The 19,736-nt window shown below is 41.3% G+C and overlaps 2 protein-coding genes across 4 annotated transcripts in view; one reads left to right on the top strand and one right to left on the bottom strand.

Annotated features, from left to right (window-relative positions):
* The window catches only part of LOC109954703 (Scm polycomb group protein homolog 1), a 24,743-nt gene extending 15,860 nt beyond the window's left edge, over nucleotides 1-8,883 (top strand). For all 3 annotated transcript variants that reach the window (XM_020590209.1, XM_020590211.1, XM_020590210.1), the window contains exons 10-17: nucleotides 1,542-1,733; nucleotides 3,274-3,400; nucleotides 3,750-3,950; nucleotides 4,060-4,230; nucleotides 5,083-5,205; nucleotides 6,199-6,330; nucleotides 7,388-7,521; nucleotides 8,052-8,883. In XM_020590209.1, the coding sequence (XP_020445865.1) occupies nucleotides 1,542-1,733; nucleotides 3,274-3,400; nucleotides 3,750-3,950; nucleotides 4,060-4,230; nucleotides 5,083-5,205; nucleotides 6,199-6,330; nucleotides 7,388-7,521; nucleotides 8,052-8,171 (1,200 nt within the window). In that variant the 3' untranslated portion in view covers nucleotides 8,172-8,883. The remainder of the gene's footprint in view (nucleotides 1-1,541; nucleotides 1,734-3,273; nucleotides 3,401-3,749; nucleotides 3,951-4,059; nucleotides 4,231-5,082; nucleotides 5,206-6,198; nucleotides 6,331-7,387; nucleotides 7,522-8,051) is intronic.
* Nucleotides 8,884-15,452: 6,569 nt separating this feature from the next.
* On the bottom strand, nucleotides 15,453-18,906 carry cited4b (Cbp/p300-interacting transactivator, with Glu/Asp-rich carboxy-terminal domain, 4b). The gene is made up of 2 exons (XM_020590165.1): nucleotides 18,675-18,906; nucleotides 15,453-16,965 (listed from the first exon to the last, which is right to left on the bottom strand). The coding sequence occupies exon 2, from the start codon at nucleotides 16,954-16,956 to the stop codon at nucleotides 16,210-16,212; it is 747 nt and encodes a 248-aa protein (XP_020445821.1). The 5' UTR covers nucleotides 16,957-16,965; nucleotides 18,675-18,906; the 3' UTR covers nucleotides 15,453-16,209.
* Nucleotides 18,907-19,736: the final 830 nt, after the last annotated feature.

The following is a 19,736-nucleotide window of genomic DNA, read 5'->3' on the forward strand; positions in this document are numbered from 1 at the left end:
GTAGTTGCACGAAGACTTTGAAGTTTTCCTGCTGTTGGTTCATCAGCGCGATGTAAATTTGTTTCTGCTGACTCAACATCTCTGTTACTTGCGCCGCTGAAATATAATCCTCTTCTGCTTCAACATCCTCATTCACTTCTGATTTATTAGCTCTTTTCCCTCTTGGAGGCATTTTAATAGTTGTAGAATTTGTTCAAGGACTTGAAAATGTAGAAGATGTGAAAAATCATTCATCAGGATATTTATGTATCACTCTCTTTATCAAGAAATAACCAGAAAATACAGGAAATATGTACACAATATTAAAAAAACACAACATTTAGAGCAAAATGGCTTCTACAGTCCAGAGTCAGTATTTAGTGTGACTTCCTTTTGTACTGAACACAGCTTGAATTCTTTTGGGGGAGACTGTCTTGAAACCATGACAGACCTTCCACCATGTTTCACTGAAGGCTGCGAGCGAACTCCTTCTTCCACCTCTCTCCAACTCTTCTTACATACTGTTGAAGACTGGACCCAGACATTTCAAACTTAACTCCATAAGACCCTTTACCACTAATCTTCACTCCAGTCTTTGCAAGCTTTTGCATATCTCAGCCTTGTCTCCCTGTCCCACTTCTGACAAAGTGATTTCTTGGCTGCTGTCCTCCCACAAAGGTCATTCCTGATCAAGCTTCTGTGGACTGTGGAAGCATCAACTTGGCATCCAGAGGAACCTGCCAGATGCTGAGCTAGGTCCTTGCTGGATTTCCCCCTGTCTCTCAAAGAAGAAACTCTGAGAAACTTCAGATTTTGACAGTTTTCTTGGTCTACCACTCCTATGTTTGCCCTTGACCTCTTTGAATTCTTCATATTTCTTTATAACAGCTCGAAAACCACAAATTGACTATACAGTTTGTTTGTATTTTTGTTTTAGCAATGTTATGATGACTATATATATTTATTTATCATAATACAACTAGAAAATATAGGAAATACTGTATGTAGACTAGTGGTTAAGGCGCAGCACTCTCGCTGCTGTGGCCCGGGTTCGAATCAGGGTTGCATCAAGAAGGACATCCGGTGTAAAACACGTCCCAAATGTCAACATGTGAGTCGTCAGTGTGACAATTCGCTGTGGCGACCCCTAAACGGGAAAATCAGAAAGTGACTTTCTTAGACTATTAAAAACAAAAATCTAATAGTTACCTAAGACTTTTGCACAATACTGTATATCTCAGAACTGGGTACTCAAACAAAACCTATTGCATCTGCATGATTAAGCAGTATTAGATGTAGAGAGTAAATGAGTGAACCGACTTTTAAATAAGTGTTGGCTTTACTTATTAGAACAAGTATTTTCTGTAACACAGCATCTTTTTGCTCACCTCTGAGCATTAGTACTTGAGTTGTTTTACAATGACAGACTTGATTGCATGTAAAACATTTTGAACCTTGTAGCATATCTCATGACCTGTTGGAGGGAGCATTATTACTGTGGAGCATCACCGTATAAAGAGTTAGCCCCTCCTGACTCTGACTCCTTTGCTTTTTCCTAACAGTTGGGCTGGGCCAAGAGAGCTGCCTGGTTGGAAGATGCCATGGCCGGCCCAGGCCGGCCAGTGACAGGCCCAGGGCGAACCAGAGGCAGACTGCCTGCCAGCTGGGCACAGAGGATAGCTCTGCAGCAGGCCCAGACCCAGGCAGAACCTATTAAGATCCCAAAGAAAAGAGGGCCCAAGCCTGGCAGCAAGGTGGCCGTCCAGTACATACACATTAACACAGGCATTTCTGGACCACAGAATATCACAATATAGCATTTGACTATATGAGAAGGGTGTACTGTATATATTAATACCATGCTGTTTGTTTGTGTTTTCCAAGCAAGGTATCTTAAGATGGTTTCTGATCTATCTAATTTATCTATCTAAATAAACCTTTAGATGCAGTGACTGCAGTGTTTCCTACACTGGAAAACACGTGGGAGTCATGTAAATCGAAGTACACCCCCCACATTTTAGTATTTGTATTAGTTAAGTATTAAATAATATCATCCATCTGACCTGTTGGCTGTTGACCTCCTCTACATCTATCTCTTCATTAGCTACAGGTATCTCTTCCTCACCTTGAGCAGCACTGGTTAAAGCCTATAGCACCATTCAAAACAACTGTTTAGCTTTCCCACATGTTTTCTTAAGTTTCTAACTCTGCTAATACTTCTGACCCAGGCTATGTTTGTGCCTCCTCAGGGCCGGCCCTTTGAGTCTTGGAAAATGTTTGTCTGCGCTAAGGGAGCAAATATTCAGCGTCAAAGTTAAAAAATTAACATCGTCATCCACCTGCATAAGCAGTCTGTATTGACTAACAGCTATGTACAGCATGCAAACTCAACATGCAGCTGTATAATGACATTAGCTTAGCTTAGCTCCTCACATGCTTGATAATAACTTATTTAAACAGTTGTGTCTCCACTATAGACAGCATTGTGTTAAGAACATAGACACAGAAAGTGCTGTCCACAGACAATTTGTTGTCGATGTGTTTGTGAGACAGAGAGAGAAACCAGGGCAGTGAGGGGCTGACCAAGTCAATGCTCTGAACTTGAGAATAGTTAAGTTGTCAGAGCTGCACATTATTGATAACTTTGACAGTAACTTGATCTGTTTGCTGTCCTACATTGTTAATGTGGGGCTAAATGACTGGCTTTTCTTAAGCAATGGCTCAAAACAGAACTTTAAGAGATTTTCATATTATTATGAGAAATGTAAAAATATTTTTAGTTTATTATAAAACTGTGGCAGGTCAAATTTTTTTAGAAGGATTGTTTTTTGGTGACAGAGAAGTATGGAGTGAGTTTCTTTATTTAATTGGGAGATTGTCAACTTCTGTAATATTATGGAGAAAACAAAGTTAGGGAGATGGAGAGATTCTGGTTTCCATCTCAAAGGCGGCAACAGTAAAAAAAAAAAAAGTCTACTACAAATGTTGGCAACACCTAGTTTATATGCCTGCAAAGCAGGTAGCTGCACTAACTAGGATCTAGTGTTGTACTGAGGAGAGATGAACAATGCTGGTTTCTTTGTTTTATTTTCCAGTGTTACACCTTGTTACATTTACTGGACGACATTTGTAATAAATAATAACTAGGTACACTATAAGAGTCACATTTGATGCTATATTATGAACTGTTCCCATCAAATGTCCTGATGGTAATGGACCAGTAAAGAGACAAATGCTGTAAGATGTATGTATGTGTGTGTGTGTGTGTGTGCGCGCTTGTGTGCTTGTATCCAGAGAAAACCACGCGTGGTACCTAATCCAGTCCCCACATCTCCCACCAGCAGCACCCCAGAGCCTGACACCAGCACTGTGCCTCTGGACAATGCCACCATCCCCAACTCTGCACTACAGGCTCCCACAGGTACATGATGTCCACAGACATGCAGCACACCATTTATTATGGTTTAATTGTCTGGGATGTTCAGTACATCATTCTGGCTCATTCTGTCAAAGTCTTTGTGCCGTGTTGGTAGCACAATCTGATAGAAACATTTTGTTTGACATTAGTGGCAAAGTAGAGCCAAAATATGATCCCTGTTGATTGGTTTTGCTCTGTTAATTGAAGAATCTTGGCAAATATAGCAAATAAGATTAACCGCTTCTAAAATGAGCATTGTGTTCCTGTAAGAAAATTAGATGTAGATGTAATGGATCAAATTGGTTGTGTAACCTTCAATGCTGACTCCTCTGCTTGTTGTTTTGCCCCCTAGTTTGTGTGTACCTTAACAAGTACGGCAAAGTGGGTCCCCATTTGGATCAGCGGCGTATCCAGCAACTCCCAGACCATTTTGGGCCAGGCCGAGCCTCTTCGGTGCTTCAGCAGTGTGTCCAGGCTTGTGTGGACTCTGCCCACAATCAGGGCACAGTGTTTGCCTGCCTCAAGTCTGGACAAGGTGGCGAAGTCATTTCAGGTGGGTATTACACTTTGTTAAAAAAAGTTAATTTTTTTGTTTACCTTCCATTAGAGGAGAATATAGCACTGCATTTGATTCTGTCCTTTGCCTCATTTGTACCCTCTAGCCTTCTTTGACCAGCAGCAGCGCACCCTGACCCTGCCTACAGTCAGCAGTGTCACCTACGTCCTCCGCTTCCTAGAAAAACTCTGCCACAACCTGCACTGCGATCCTCTGTTTGGCAGCCAGCCTGTAGCCAGAGGAGCTCTGCACTGTGATAGTCACCCATACACTACAGGTCAGTGCTGTCTCTCGCACTGTGTGTTCATGTCTTCATTTTGATAATATACAGGAGACAAAGAAAGGAGGAGGCCTGTAAACCTACAAGAAGTCCTTTTATTTTGTATTTTTAGCATGCACATATCACTTTTTACGTACTTAGGGTGTCAGTTGTCTCATTACTGTCAGGTGTGGTAATCAGATATTTATCTGGATTTCCATTAGCTTACTTGTGTGTGAAGTTTTAAAGGAAATTCTACTGCAGTGCATGAAATATGAACATTTTTCCAGCTTTTTTGTATGTGTGACCTTGTACATGCTTCCAGTGTCAGTAGTCAAAGTTTATGTTTAATTGAAAGGTCTTCATCAGACCTTAAGAGCACAGTAAACTAGGCACATAATACTGTATCATTTCATATTGATCGCAGGCCCCAAATCGAAATTGCATCAGGTCATGGTTCTGCGTATTCTCAAACACTGGACTATTGGCTAAGTGAATCAGTATAAGGTCATATCATGACTAAACTGGTGATTTACGCCCCTGATGGCTACGACCTCCATTTCAGGATGCTGACTGAGTGTTCTTGCTGATTGTCTTCTAGTTTGATAAAAGTTACCAATTTTTTGAGGGTTAAAGGTAAAACATGCCTTGCCTGTGTTAAAAAGTGTAAATGCTTTTACAGTTTATTCTATATTTCCTGTAGCTAAAATACAAAACAAATCTCATTTCTTTGTTGTAGAGTCTTTGATCAAAGAATAGTTCTATATAATTTTAACCAAATGATACAGTCTGATCCACTTATCTGTACCTTTCCTGCCTCTGACTGTATCAGTTGTAGTTATGCCCTCTGGTTATCTGTACTGGTTCTAGACAGGAGAGGTTTTGGTGACAGCCTGACAACGGGCCCAGGCCGGGGCACCAAGAGGTTTCTCCAGGACTACAGAAGTCCCCTTCCCCAGAACCTGGTCAAAATACCCCGGCACTCCATTGATGGTATGTTACTCTTGTAATTTTAGTGTTGTTTTTTATATTTATAAAGGTTATAAAAAATATTCCTCTGACTGTAGACATCGGTATTATGAGAATTAGTTATATCTGAAACAAAGAGCAATATCAGTTCTGTGTTTGAATATTATGACTAGTTCGCTTTCCCCTAACAAGGCACAGTATTATCACTTCTAATGACAGGCTATCAATAGTAATAATTTGTTGTATCTGTATACACCGGCCTCTGAAAGTGTTTAGTAATTTTTGCACACTTTGTGTTGTTTGTGTGCACATTTCCTGCTTACCTTAATTATCCTGGATGTGTCTAGAGCTTGATTGGTCTCACAATTCACACTGGAGAACAAAACCAAGCCAGTGAAAGATTTATTTAACCACCAGGACTCTTCAAAGTTAAGGTGACTGATAATCTGTGAACCCAAAAGCCTTCCACCTGCGTATAGAATTTACTAATATAATGTGTGGCTCTCAGCTCTAATTCACCACATTTTCTATTAAGCATTTAATTATAAAAACGTACTGCTCTGAGCTGTCGAGTAAAGCCTTATACAAGTATATAGAAGGTGCTACTAAAACAAAAGAAGCTCTTGGCTCAGGAGCAAGTAGGATTAGGTTCTGGAGCAGGAGGTTAAGTATTTAATCATCTTTCAGTTTTCTTAGATTTTAATTAAGTTAATGTGATCTTTGATGAGATTTATGTTAAAGGGTAATATCCTCCTCTAAAGGGCATTCCACTTTTACAGAAGCCTAGAACACACATCAAATCACCAAATAGATATTTATGAGAGTTACAAGCATAACACTGAAATATATCAAAGAATTAAATCAGTTTTGTAATTTTTTTTGTATTTAGCATTTTAATCATTCAGTATTTACTATGTTGAATTTCTTAACTGATGGCTCCTTTTGTTATTTTGGAATTGTGTAAGCGTCAGTGTGTTGATGTGTCTCACTGGGAGGGTTTCTGTCTGTTCTCGCCAGGCGAGTCCTTCGTGGAGAGCAGAGTTGCCACATCAGAGCACATAAAGAAGAGCCCTCTCTGTCCGAACTCAACGGGACAAACACCAGGCCTAAGGTCTCCCTCTAGGCTGCTGCATCACAACAGCTCTACAGGTAGTGCGAAACACTGGCTAAGGAAATATTGCCATTGTTTACAGTGATTGACTGTAATGCTCCAATGTGGGCAATCAGACCAAAACAGCTCTACATAAAAAAAAAAGCACAGGGATTCTGGGGCATTGCTTCCGATAACAACAAGCAAATGAAATATGATCCAAAGAGTCCAGTTTGAATAACAGATCGTTATGCATTTGAAGGCTGTCCAGGCACTAGAACACTGCAGTGGTTCATAATACTCTGACACAAGAGCTTGTTCACTCGTCTACTTGTTGCTTTATGGAAGAACATTGTACATACACATCAAGAGCCACTATACCAGAGTCAAAGCTGATTACGATTCTGACCTTCTCACCCTGCAGAGTTACTGCGGTAGCAATCATTTTGTCTTTCATTTTAAAGATCACAAGGTAAAGAGCAGAAAAACTGCGTTCATGTTAGTAACTAGGAAGGAATGTGCGCTTGCCCATATTTATTTGACCAACAAGGAACTTTGCCAGATCCACCATTCTTTTTGCTGGAGACCTCTGCGTTGGCACCACTGCTGCATTGCTGAAAAGGCCCGTTACAGTTGAATAGGGGAGCTGCATTCATTTCACACAATGCTGTTTGAGCATGGTGTAGAATCAGAAGAATCCTACCGAATAAACTGTAAGTAGGATTTAACAGTACCTTTGTTAAGGTTGTTAATTAGGCCTTTGATAATTTGTGCTATATCTAATAAAGAAATTATTTAGCTGCAAGGGTTATAGCTTTAGAAAATGATTAACATTACCAGATTTGAAGCCCCCAGACTGCTGGAATTCATAGTCCATTAACAGTGGATGATTCTGTTTTATGACATTCAGTGTCTACATACATAGATGTGTTCACACATTTGTCTGCATGTACAGTCCATGCAGTTGTACATTTTGAATGATATATTCTGCTTTTTATTTATAGAGTTTTCAAGTTCAGATGAACTGTGGTGCTTGATCTGTTGGTGGTTCCTTTATTTAGGTACATGAAATAGCTTTGCTTATGGATGCTTGAGTTTGTCCTTGTGCTTCCTCAGGCTCTGGCAGTTTCCGGGAGAGCCCGAGGCCCAGTGGTCAGGACCCCAGCCTGTGGACAGTGGACGATGTCATGCGGTATATCAGAGATATCGACCCAGTTTTAGCTCCACATGCTGACCTATTCAGAAAACATGTATGTATTCACTCATGATGGTGATGATATACAGTATTTAAAAAATCTACATAAAAAAATGTAATTTTATATTTAATAACTTTTTTTCCCTTTGAAACTGCCAAACAGCTTTTGGTTTCCATCCATTCATTAGCTATACTGCTCATTCTGTAGATGGCAGGGAGATGGAGCCGATCCCAGCTGACATTGGGCAAGAGGCAGGGTACAACATGGCTGTTGCATCCATTTAAAATAAAATCTACAGCACAATAAAATGTACAGTATTGTTCAAAATAATAGCAGTACAATGTGACTAACCAGAATAATCCAGGTTTTTAGTATATTTTTTATTGCTACATGGCAAACAAGTTACCAGTAGGTGCAGTAGATTCTCAGAAAGCAAACAAGACCCAGCATTCATGATATGCAAGGCTGTGCAATTGGGCAATTAGTTGAAAGGGGTGTGTTCAAAAAAATAGCAGTGTGGCATTCAATCAGTGAGGTCATCAATTTTGTGAAATAACAGGTGTGAATCCCTTTATCTGTTACAGGAGATTGATGGCAAAGCTCTCCTGTTGCTACGTAGTGACATGATGATGAAATACATGGGCTTGAAACTCGGCCCAGCCCTCAAACTCACGTTCCACATCGACAAGCTCAAACGGACTTGAGGAAGTCAGCTGACGAGCCGCAGTCTTCCAAAGGACTAAACTCCAACCCCACATCCCTTTTAAGATCAGTATAACATGCACTACATATTGGACACGTACTGACCATTTACACGTAGCAACCTCCATCAGATCACCATATCTGATATTACATACCCCTGTCCTGACCTCATCCAATGAGGAATGATTTTTGTGTAGCACAATCCAGCCTTAAGGCAGCATGGGATACGTAGGAACACCCACTTATCTGTCATCTCCTTTGCATTTCAGTATAACTCGAAGAGTCATATGTGGCCATTTTAACTGTAAAAGGCTTTTTGGCCTGCCTTTATTATTTTACATTTATTTTGTACATTTCATATTTTGTACTTCATAAATATATGGACTTGTATTTTTGCCTTTTTCAGAAGTTTGTGTCAGTTACTTTAAAGTAATAAAACCCTAATGAAAGACCAGAAATCACTACATTCATCCCCGTAATTGGGAATGCTTCTGATTTAAAATCTCCAAAATAGTTTTTACATTTACATTAGTTTTGGGGGGGAAATCAAACTATTCTGAAAATACTGCCATGATGAATTTTTTGTCTTATTCTGGATGTTGTATACCATGCTTTGTCTTGTCCTTGCTATTTGTACTTTTTAAATTTTTATACTGTAATATTAGAGTTCCTACATGGAGAGCCCTATCATACCTAACATTGTTCAATAAATATATAATAATTCAGCTGCTGGTTTAGTTGTGTTCTGCAGAGTCAACCTTTTAAACCACAGTTTGTGATTACATCCTGTTTACACTCCCTTGCATTCGCCCTGTTTGCTACACAGTGTTTTGTTCACTTATTTAAATTAAGACAATATTTTCTTCCCTAATTTGCCTGACCTTTTCCTACTTACTTGTTATATGCCAGGCACATACTAATGCAGATTTGTCAGGTTTTGACATTTAGAGGCAATAAAAGGTCAGACTTAAAATTGGCAAGTCAGTTTAAAGTTGAGAATGCATATAGATGAATTATGTTATTACTAATTCATTCTTATTTATTTTGAGGAGCAGGTGTAATGTCGGTCACTGAGGGTTCTTCCATTGGCAGAGATCCACCAACAGGGGGCAGCACAGCCCTGTATACTTTCGTTAGTCATGTCTCCTTGCTGAATCTCCTTGGGCCTTGCTGCCATGCGTGGCCTTATCTCCATCTGGTAGACTCAGTATACTAATCTCTGTGATATTTTTACACTACGTAAAGATTATGTATTATGTTTTTTGTTGCTCCATTGTCAGTATTTTTCCTTAATTGCTGCTGTTAAATTTTCTACATTATTTAGAATCCTCATTTTTATGATTATGTGAATCTATTGTTCATGCTGTTTCTGGTAAATATTACGGTCATTGTTTCTGCCAGTACATGAGTGGGCTATTAGCATTGTGGGTGAAAAATTGCTTGTGTGCAGCTCTGCACAATACAGAAGAACCTAACCACATCCTCCTATTGAAAACAGGAAAACATATGACATAGGGTTGAAAAACGGTGACCAAACCCACTGATTCTAACTGACATGGATAGGTATGAATCCATGTTTGTGCGTGCGTGTGTGAGCATTTGACATGTACACACAATCTGTGCTGCTTGTATGATATGCTTAGGCACATGTGACAAGCTCAGAGCTCATGATGATGCCTTTGCTTGTTGATGTGTAATAGTAGCCAAAGTGTTGTGCATGAAGCCAGTGCTATTTATAGAAATAACAACCCCTTGTGCTACATATTGTGTTTGTGAAGGTTTGGAAGTAAGTTTGTGCTTTCACTATAACACTACAGTGGGATGTTTATCAGGTGCCAAGCTTGGTGTGCTTAGTGTTACGGTGCATAGACAACATAACTGGATATGTCCTCCAAAACATGCAAGCAAGATTATTTTGTTGTTATGACATACAGTAATATTAGTTACTTTGGGGAAAGTCCTGCTCAGAATATTTACCAACATTGCTGTGCAGAGCCCCTGAGTCATCCACTGGTTTTGTCCAACAGTCGTATACCATGTAGAACAGTTTCAGTATGTATGAAAGGAAGTTCTGCAGGCATGCAGATCAGTCAGAGCTGTGACAAAAACAGGACTTTGCTTCATGTGTGGTATAGAAACACCAAATTCTTTGCAGAACTAGTCTGGCATGTTGCACTCTAAAGACAAGTGTGGGCACAGTTAGAGAGGAACAATGCAAAAATAATGTGCTCAGTTCACCACCTTCTCTCCAGCTGATTCCAGAATTCCCAGTATGCATTTAGGCTGTCAGTTGAGGTGCTTTCACTGAGGGTGAGGGTCCCGGTGTACCTGCAAAGCCCTGAGGGCTCAGTTATAAATGCATCTACTAGCATTTCTTTGTCAGGTTGATCTTTGGCTCACCTTTCCAGATTGTGCAGAGTCCTGGTTTATGGTGCAGGCATTGCGTTCATAGCCATGGACAAAATGCAGATGCCTCAAAAACTGAGTACACAATAAATGTACTGATTAGCCTGAACTAACTAGCTGCCCCACAACCCTATTCAGATTGGATGGATAGATAACTCTAACTGGTTACAGTTTGTTTTATTGTGTAATGCAAACTTGGGGGCTTAAGAAAACATGATCATATTCCAGGGAAACCAGGTCATCTAAGGGAACTAAGCCCAAAGCCTGGGTCTCTTTCTTCACTTAGAAATTCTGGTTGGAATACATGAGACTGGCAGTCATGTCTTGCTACAGATGTTTCCAAAATCAAATGTAATTTAATCACTTTTCATAAATGAAGCTGCAGACCTGCTTCACTTGTCTCCAGTGACATTTGATGGGAAGATAATATCTGCTAAGAGCTTGATAGCGGTCAGACCAACATACTCACCCTGTTTGGCCCCTGCCTATAGCTAATGCAAAGATTTTCTTGCAAAGAAAGTATTGGTCACATGGCAGCATAGATATGGTCTTTTCATTGGTGTAAATAGAAGCATGGATCACAGATAAACTAAAAAAGCAAAAAAAAAAATACCATTCACAGGTATAAGAAATATAGGGGTGAAAATGAGCCTACTCAGTGACAGATGGCATTATAAGCACACTGCTTTTACAGTATATTAGGCTTAATATTAGGCTGTTACACCAGGAGTAACACTTATACAGCATAACAAGAACTAGTCTCTTGTATTAATTCCACCCCCAGCCTATAGCCTGTCACTCTTTCTTTGGTAGCATGTGCTTGCTGCTGTCATCAGATTAGCATGCAAGGTTAAAGCCCTGCACACAACGACATCACGTACAGTATACCGCCTGTGCTAATGCTGCATTCCGCTTTTCTAACCTGTGAACCTGTGACTGTCCCAGACTGAGTCAGGCAGTTTGCCTACTCCCCTTAAACTGGCTAGAGTCAAATAAAATTGCAATGAAAAGCCTTGCAATATATCTTTGTGAATCCCAGTCTTTTTTGAGACTGTCAGTTTGAACTGGACATTATTTTGTACTTGTAATGTCAGGAACACCTCGGTGGATTTCCTTCCATGACACGGTGTCAACAAAAGCATTTTAAATTTCAAAGCAGTAGTAATATTTGCGTGGCTTTTCTTTTAGTTTGAATTACGCTGCACAAGTGTTGATGTTACTATGTCTGCTCCCTGTTACAGTAAAGACAGTGTTTCTTTATAGTGTGTGTCAGGTTTAGACACATTGGAGTGCCAAGCTAAAAAGCACTTTGAAAGTTGATACATTTTTTATGTGTGAATTTGAGTTACCTGATAAAACCCCTCACATCTTATAATCCATACATTTAGAAGACCTTTAAATAACATACTGAATTAGTATTTTAACAAGAGATGTTAACAAAAGTCTCTACCTAGTATGTGCTGACACCAACTTTCTGCCATCATAGTGAAACCACAGCTCTTCTCAGTTTGGCTCAATTGTGTAAATCACACAACCATTCAATATTTATCGCCTTTAGACATTGCTTCAACAAGTTAGAGCCAGCTCGACAAAAAAGTGTCAGCTGTGTGCAGGAAAATAAATTATTTACACCCGATCCCTCTACTTCAAAGAGCTGGAAAACCATTCAACTCCAGGTTTAGGAAGGGGGTCGGAGGTTGGTGTTGCTAGTAACTAGGCAACGTCTGGGTCACCTGCCCCGACATGCCAGAGACAGCCACTTACCTCTGGAGGCTCCATTCACAAGGTACATGGCTGCAGTTAAAGGCCTCATGAGCAAGTTTCATATGGAAAGCGGAACCATTACAGAGACACAGCTAAACTGTGTGTTCTAGGAAGGAAAGTATGATGTGATTATTTTTGCTTTTCCCCTCATGTTGGAAAGAGAAAGGATTTTGTTGCTTAGAAGATGCTGAGCCCAGGAGCAGAATCCAACAATGCACCACTGATGATTCCCAGAGGCTTGTTGCATTGAAATTTCTGCAATATGTTTGTGGGGGAACAGCATCCAGTAAGACTACATGTCAAGTTGAGATACAAGGTGAGCATTTAAGTTGAAAATCAGGAAGTTGGGCTTGAGCAACATGCCCACTAAATGGACCCTGCCCTGAGGGATCTGCTGTTTATTTACCCTCTGCCAGCATACACACACACACACACACACACACACACACACATTCACACAAACACACACACATGTTCACGCATCATTGCACACAGCTGCATGCACGCACACACACACACAAGGTTAACCAAAAACCTTTCTAAATTCTCTTGTTAAATCCAGCAAGTTCAAACATGTGCCCTCTTCACACAATATTCACATGCACAGCAATGTGCCCTTTGTTGTCAATAAAAAAACACATCCTCTCATCTGGGACACTCGTATTTTCCTCTCACTTTCACTGTGTGTATTTCAGTCTTTGCCTTACAGTTATTCACACTGGGGGATTCTTGAGGTGTCTACTTTTTCATACCTGAAAATTAGCATTGCAATGACAAGTAGCAAGTTTAGTCACGCCACTTCAAAATAACTACATATTTAATATGTTACATTTTCTGGATGTTCTTTTACAAATGGGATTTCCTCACTTACACTAATAATGGACCCACCTTAATCTAACAACAGACTGAAAGTGTAGGTAAGGATCACAATCACCAGAGATGAGACGTAGATCGTTTATCTCTCTGTCTCTACACCAGTATTGAGATACCCCTGTTAGCCTGTTTGATCAGGTTGTGTGCTAATACTGAGTGTGTGTGCATGTGAAGACCTGGCCATGCGTGACAACAGCAAATGACTTCCTATCTGTCACTGGTGCAAGGGCCTGATGTTAGCATGAGCTCGGTCTCGGCACCAGCTAGACCAAAGATCAGAAAGATGCTGATGCTTAATGCATAGATGAATGCATAGAAATTTACATGCAGATATGGGGCAGAAGACAGGAATGTAATCTGGATTGCTTGTAGCCCTACCTTGCATGATGTTTACTCAAGGGTTTTCAGTGGAGTCACAAAAGTGTTATGGGAAAACCCAGCTAAGAAATCCCCAAAGACTAGAAAAAAATCCCTCTATCTAATTTCTAATTCTAAACTTCAGAGATCCTTAACCCCCTGCCAGAATGTGGGTTCTGGTCTTTGACTTATTCTGAGAAAACAGCAACTTGCCACAAGAAGACAGTATTGGATTGAGCTGTTGCTGTGGGTGGGTTGAAAACAAGAAGAGAGCAGTAACTGTAAACGTATGAGTGTCCCACCCTGCTTAGCCTGCGTCTAGACTGGCCTCTGTGAGGTAGGCAACAGCCATAACAAGGGATTGGGTGAACAAACAGGGCTGTTTAGCGAAGTTAGCCATTTGTCTGTGGAGTCACAATCAAGAAACAAAACCTCTGCATTTAACTGGGGCTAAACAAGGAGCTCACAGTGCAGCATACAATTATGAGATGCATGAGGAGACAGAGTTCTGACAGTGTGCCAGCAATGCCCCATGTATCGCACAGCAAAAGACTATCTCACCAGATTGGTGCTGGGCAAGGGACCTGCAACCGTTACTAAGCACTGTGCCAAGGCTCTCAACAGTGTCAAGCCAAGAACATCCACACTCACATACCCTTAAGCAAGTCACTGTTACTTGGAACAAGCCAGCATTTTGTTATTTCAGCCTGGATCATCCACAATACCGTGTTTCAAATTGAGCACATCGGCCTTCAATACAATTGGACAAATGAAAACAGACTCGGCTTCTTTAACAGCAGAATCAGGCTCAAAAATTGAGCGATAAGCAAACACTATTCCTAGTTTTAAACAACTACACTGCCAGTGCTCTCATTTTTCCCTTGTTACGCTGCTTACTTACTGCTGGTAATGATGCCTTTTGTTGACAATGTTAAAAGCTAAATGTGGTGGTGACATTCCCAACATGACCTCAATCAAGCTTTTTCATAGCCCAGAGGCGCAAAACAATTCAGCAAACTCAGCCACTGCAGAGAATCTCTTTACCCTCATTTCATAATGAATACTATTATGAGGAAAACTGTTATCCAACTGGCTGTGGTGTAAATTGGAGAGAGGTTGTTTTGACTTTGCATAAGTAATTTGTTCAAAGTTATTGCTTTAAGCCAGATGTCAGTTTCTTTGACCATCCACTGGGTGAGCTGGGAAATGGCAGCACTGTCTTTGAGTCAGGGCTTACAAGCTTTAAGTCACTTAAACCCCCATCAAAGTAAGCATTCTTTAGTCGGTTTCACCTCCCCCATTCACGTGTGCACTCTTTATACATAGCAAAAAACAAACTGTAGAGATACCAGTGTTATTCATTTGCTGCTTTTGTAAAAAGGAATATTTTGCCACTATTATAGACAGTTTCACCGTGTAAAGTGCATGGCATTTATGCAGCCAAGCAGAAATAAATGTTAAATCTGTAAACCCCATTCGGATATCACTACCTGAGATGTTACATGTCATTTAATATAGCTCCTCTTTTGGTAAACAGCAGAGAATCATGTAATTATCACCATGTCAGTCATTTTCCTACCAGTGCCACTGTTTAGAGATGAAAATGATAAACTAAGGAAAAGATAGGTTTGCTGAAACCCCAGGAGTTTTTGTAGATACCCTTCCCAAAAAGCATAGATATTGCATCTGTTTAAAAGATTCCCATCCCAGACTTAAAGCGAGTTTTCCCTTCACCTGCTGGTTAACCAAAACACTTAGCTAGCTTCCCGCTGCCTAGGAGAAGAGCTATGCAATAAATGGAAAAGCAGGCCACACTTCTATCCAGGCCATCTTTATTGATCCTCAAAAACCCCTTTCACAAACACCCCCCCCCCCCCACATCTCCAATAGAACACAACAGTGGTGACATTGTTGGAGGTATACAGCTTCATACAGAACAAGCAGTAGATTTTTGAGAACACTACATCTAAAAAGGCAGCACTTTACCAAAAGTGAACCATTTTAAAATCTGGATGAGATTCCCATTGAAGCGAGACATTGTACTTCTGTCATGTCTATCATTCCTGACAAAAAATCCAGGCTCTTTTTAGATGACCTTGTCATCTGAGCTTATTTTTACTACTAGGCCAAACAGAATGGGAAAAATCATTAGCAGACAAATTTAAACTTCTCCCCTGTCCTACTTTCAAAAAATAATAATAATAAAACACTTTCTTCCCAAAATGGAGAAGGTGGTTGTTCTTTTGTCAGTTTTCTCAGATAGGAATAAATAAATACACCTTTTTACTGGTAAACTGTCATGGAGTCCAGGCTTGGAAGCTACACAGTGTCATAGCATTGTTCAGAGTGGCTTTTATGAATGTCATCATTTCTTTATTACATTCATGTCCAGGAAATGGGAGAAGTGGGATTAGGCATTAAAGCCAGCCACCCTCTGGCCACCAGCACATGAGACTTGAGCATTGTGTGGTCACTGTGGATATCCAGTGTTCTCTTCTATGCATCCTGTACTAAACCTTGGCTTAGTTGTACAGGAAGGTGCTGACAAATTAAAAAGTGAAGAGGTGAGCACCCCACATCGACCCTGGACTATTCTTGCTCTTCTGTCTCCGTTTGTTCCATTTTGAAAATTAGGTTCTCTCAGCAACTAACAGTACTGGGCTGCTGTTTGCTCACAAAGTCTGAGATGAAGTCAAACTCATTCTGGCCCAGGAAGAGTTCTGGCAGCTCCTGCACCCTATCCAAGCCCAGCTCCATGACCAGTGAAGTCAGGACATCCTCGTCAATCATATCCGCATCCATGCCATTCAGGGCCAGGGCCGGCCCAGCCATGTGCTGCATGTTAGCCAGCTGGGCCGGGTTCATGCGGTACTGGGTTGTGGGCCCCATGTGGTTCCCTCCCATAGGCCCCAGTGGGTGTCCATGGTACTGGGTGTTGAGTTTCTGCAGCTGCATGCTGGCCATGAGCTGCTGGGATGTTAAACCTCCGTTCATGAACTGTTGCTGCTGCTGCGGGTGCTGGGCTTGTTGCTGGTGCTGCTGTGGATGCATGTGATGCTGCTGCTGAGGATGATGCTGTTGCTGCTGGGGCTGGCCATTATACATGATGTTACCAGAAGTCATCTGGTGGTGACCCATCTGGGCCCCATTCAGCTGTCCATTCATTGGTCCACCCACCATGCCTTGCCGCTGCCTCATGGCTGTCTCCATGTTGGCCTGGGTGCCACCGTAGTGCATCAGCTGGCCATTGGGCAGCGCCCGCATGCCCTGCTGGTTGGCATGCTGCTGGTGACCTGCCTGCAGGCCGCCATTCATGCCCATCCTGTAACCGTGGAGACTGGCGCCAGCTGAGCTGTGATTCATGGGCATCATCAGATGGTCTGCCATACCTCCTGTCTATAAGCAGAATGGAGAGACAGTTAGGACTCTGCAAGGGGCAACCAAGATGTCTGAAATTCAGAAGAGGTGCATCGGGTTTGAGCCTAACATGGCACTGACAAATTTAGCTTAATCGGTATCAAACTGGCTAAGACTCCCAACAATAGTGTAAGGGAGTGTGATATACATATACTGTCTACAATAATATCTGAGTGTGTCACTCACTTCACAAGCCCAATCAAAAACATGCGAGAGTCCAGTGCGCATTGAGCGTGCATTCAGCATGTACATGATCACTCCACCACAGGTTATACATGGTAATACTTTAACCACTTTGCTCAGAAGAATAGAAACGAGGCCACGTTACTTCTACACCTATGCCTCCTCCATCTGACCTGTTGCTTCTGCACTGCACTTGGATGTTGTCCTCCTCCTCTCCCACATCTCTCTTACTGATCCTCTTTTGCTGCTTTACCAGCACTGGTTAAAGTTTGGAAATATTTGAAACAAATTAACTGGTTCGCTAATCACACTGGTTGGACCGTTCAGATATTCCACGTGTGTTTTCTTATGTTCCCAATGTTAATTCGGCTTTACTTTGGTCCATGCTGTCTGCGCCTCCAGAGGACAAGTCATTGGAATCTTGGAAAATATTTTTCCAATGTTACTCTGGACTGAAGGAGCAAACATTCAGCGTCAGAGTTTAAGAATCAGTATTAACTTTATCCACTTGCAGATCAGTGGATTTTGACTTTCAGTGTCAGAAATAAATCAGTGTATGGGAAACACTGAAATATGTTCGTTCCAATAATAGTATTACGCAACAATTAATACGCTATTAACAAGAGCGACCTAGTAGCCTGCAATATAAAACTTAACCCCATTTTTGATTTATGTAGCGTCATAATATCGTTTGCTTATCGTTATGGACATCATTTTTGTCAATATCGCACACCCCTACAATTGTGTTGAATTTGCTAAGTGTGATATATATATTCAGTGCAAGAGATTTTACATTGCTGTAGTCATACACAGCCAGCTCACTTCATTGTAACCCAACACATCATCTTCACTGAAAGGAAACAAAGATATTCCCTGTGCTGTCACAATTCCACCTCAAGTTAAACCACCGACAACGCCTCTAGAAGGAAATATCAGCGATGTTGTCTTGCCTATTGGCGAATAATGAAAACCTTCCTGGTGTATTCAGTTTTCCTAAAGCCTCCCCTCTTTGCGCCACGGAATGAACGCCCAGGTTGATACTATAGGTTGACATACATTGTTTGGGTACATTTTTCCGCTGGATAATTCGTGCACGGCGGGATCGACAAAACTGAGTTGAAATGCCTACATCGCGTAATCATTGCTTAAATCCCCAATATGTTGCATGTCAGTTGATGCAGAAAGATCTGTTACATTTTACGCACGTAAGGTTGCAACAAAGAACCCTGACATCATGCAACATCTCCCCAACAGCTGAATCACCACATTTCTAGCGTGGCATAACATTCAACAAAGGCTTCGGTTTTCTCCGATTCCAATGTATGGATGTGGCTAAATGTTGGCGTTCAATAATTATCCCGAGGCTGTAGACTAATATTGTCCATTTTGTTAATCTCGAGTTTGAAACAAGGGGATGCAAACAATGGAGCAGCAGCAGCCCCTGAGACCACCACTGACTAAAACCTCAATTTCTCCAACAAATACATCCAATAAAAACCACTTACCCGTATCCGCTCCGTTTTCACAAAGTTGCGCGACTTTGCTTCAGTTCCGTCTTTTTAAACAGTTTTCCTCTGCAAGGCAAAGCTTCTCTGAATTACAGTATGTGCTCCACGGGGTAACGCTTCATGCTCAATCGCGGATGAGGTGCACAAAGACTGCCGCATCAGATCTTGAAACGACTGCCTATTTTCTGGGTCAACTCAGGGATTATGTACATCTAAAAAGCTCAGAGGAAGGCAGTTGGGGAGAGGTGGAGCCTCGGACCTGCCTCTTCTTTGTTCCTATTGGCCCTACTTAATATAATTGTGCATGGGCGTAGAAAAAAAGCAAGTCACAGTAGCCAGTTTAAATACCCTCCTCCCCACCATTTCTTTTTTCAAATAATATTTGGACATGTGCTTGTCTTCATAAATACTGTTGATGATGCGTTTGAATTAGGAAAATACGAAGTCTGCCATGTTTCATTTATTTTAGATAGATAGATAAATATTTTGTGTCATCTATGTTTTTATGCATTTATGTAGAAGTCAGCATGTACACTACAGTACGTCTGACTGTGTGTCATGGGCCTTAACATTGGTGTAACAATTCATGTTCCCAAATCTTCTGTGCCTACTTACCTATTTGTGTGTGTGTGCGCGCGCGCGCGCGCGTCCATTTCAGTTTCAAGATCATTGCTGGTCCATGTGACCCACCAGTCTGCTGTGTGTTTGCCTCATCGAGGCAGCGGAGGAAGGGCAGAGGAATGTAGCCTGTGTGCTATTCTAGGCCCCACTGGCTACAGCAGTAGTGTAACTATTGCTGTGCATGGATGTGTGTATGGACTAACGATGCAGACATGTGTGTTTGTTTTTTGCCTCCATTCAGCAGATGCACACACCTCTCGATTGCCCACTTCTCAACAACAATCTCTTGCCTGCAATTGCAAATGAATGGAACCACTTGGGGAGAGCAAGCCAATCTATTGTCCAGGGAATTCATCCATAAACCACTGGCAGGCGTTTGTCATTGTACGACATTGTCTGGCCACTTTAAGCTAATGTTAATAAGCCGCTCCCAGTTGT

Source organism: Monopterus albus, unplaced genomic scaffold (assembly GCF_001952655.1).
Source record: "Monopterus albus unplaced genomic scaffold, M_albus_1.0 scaffold11.1, whole genome shotgun sequence".
Lineage (NCBI taxonomy): Eukaryota > Metazoa > Chordata > Actinopteri > Synbranchiformes > Synbranchidae > Monopterus > Monopterus albus.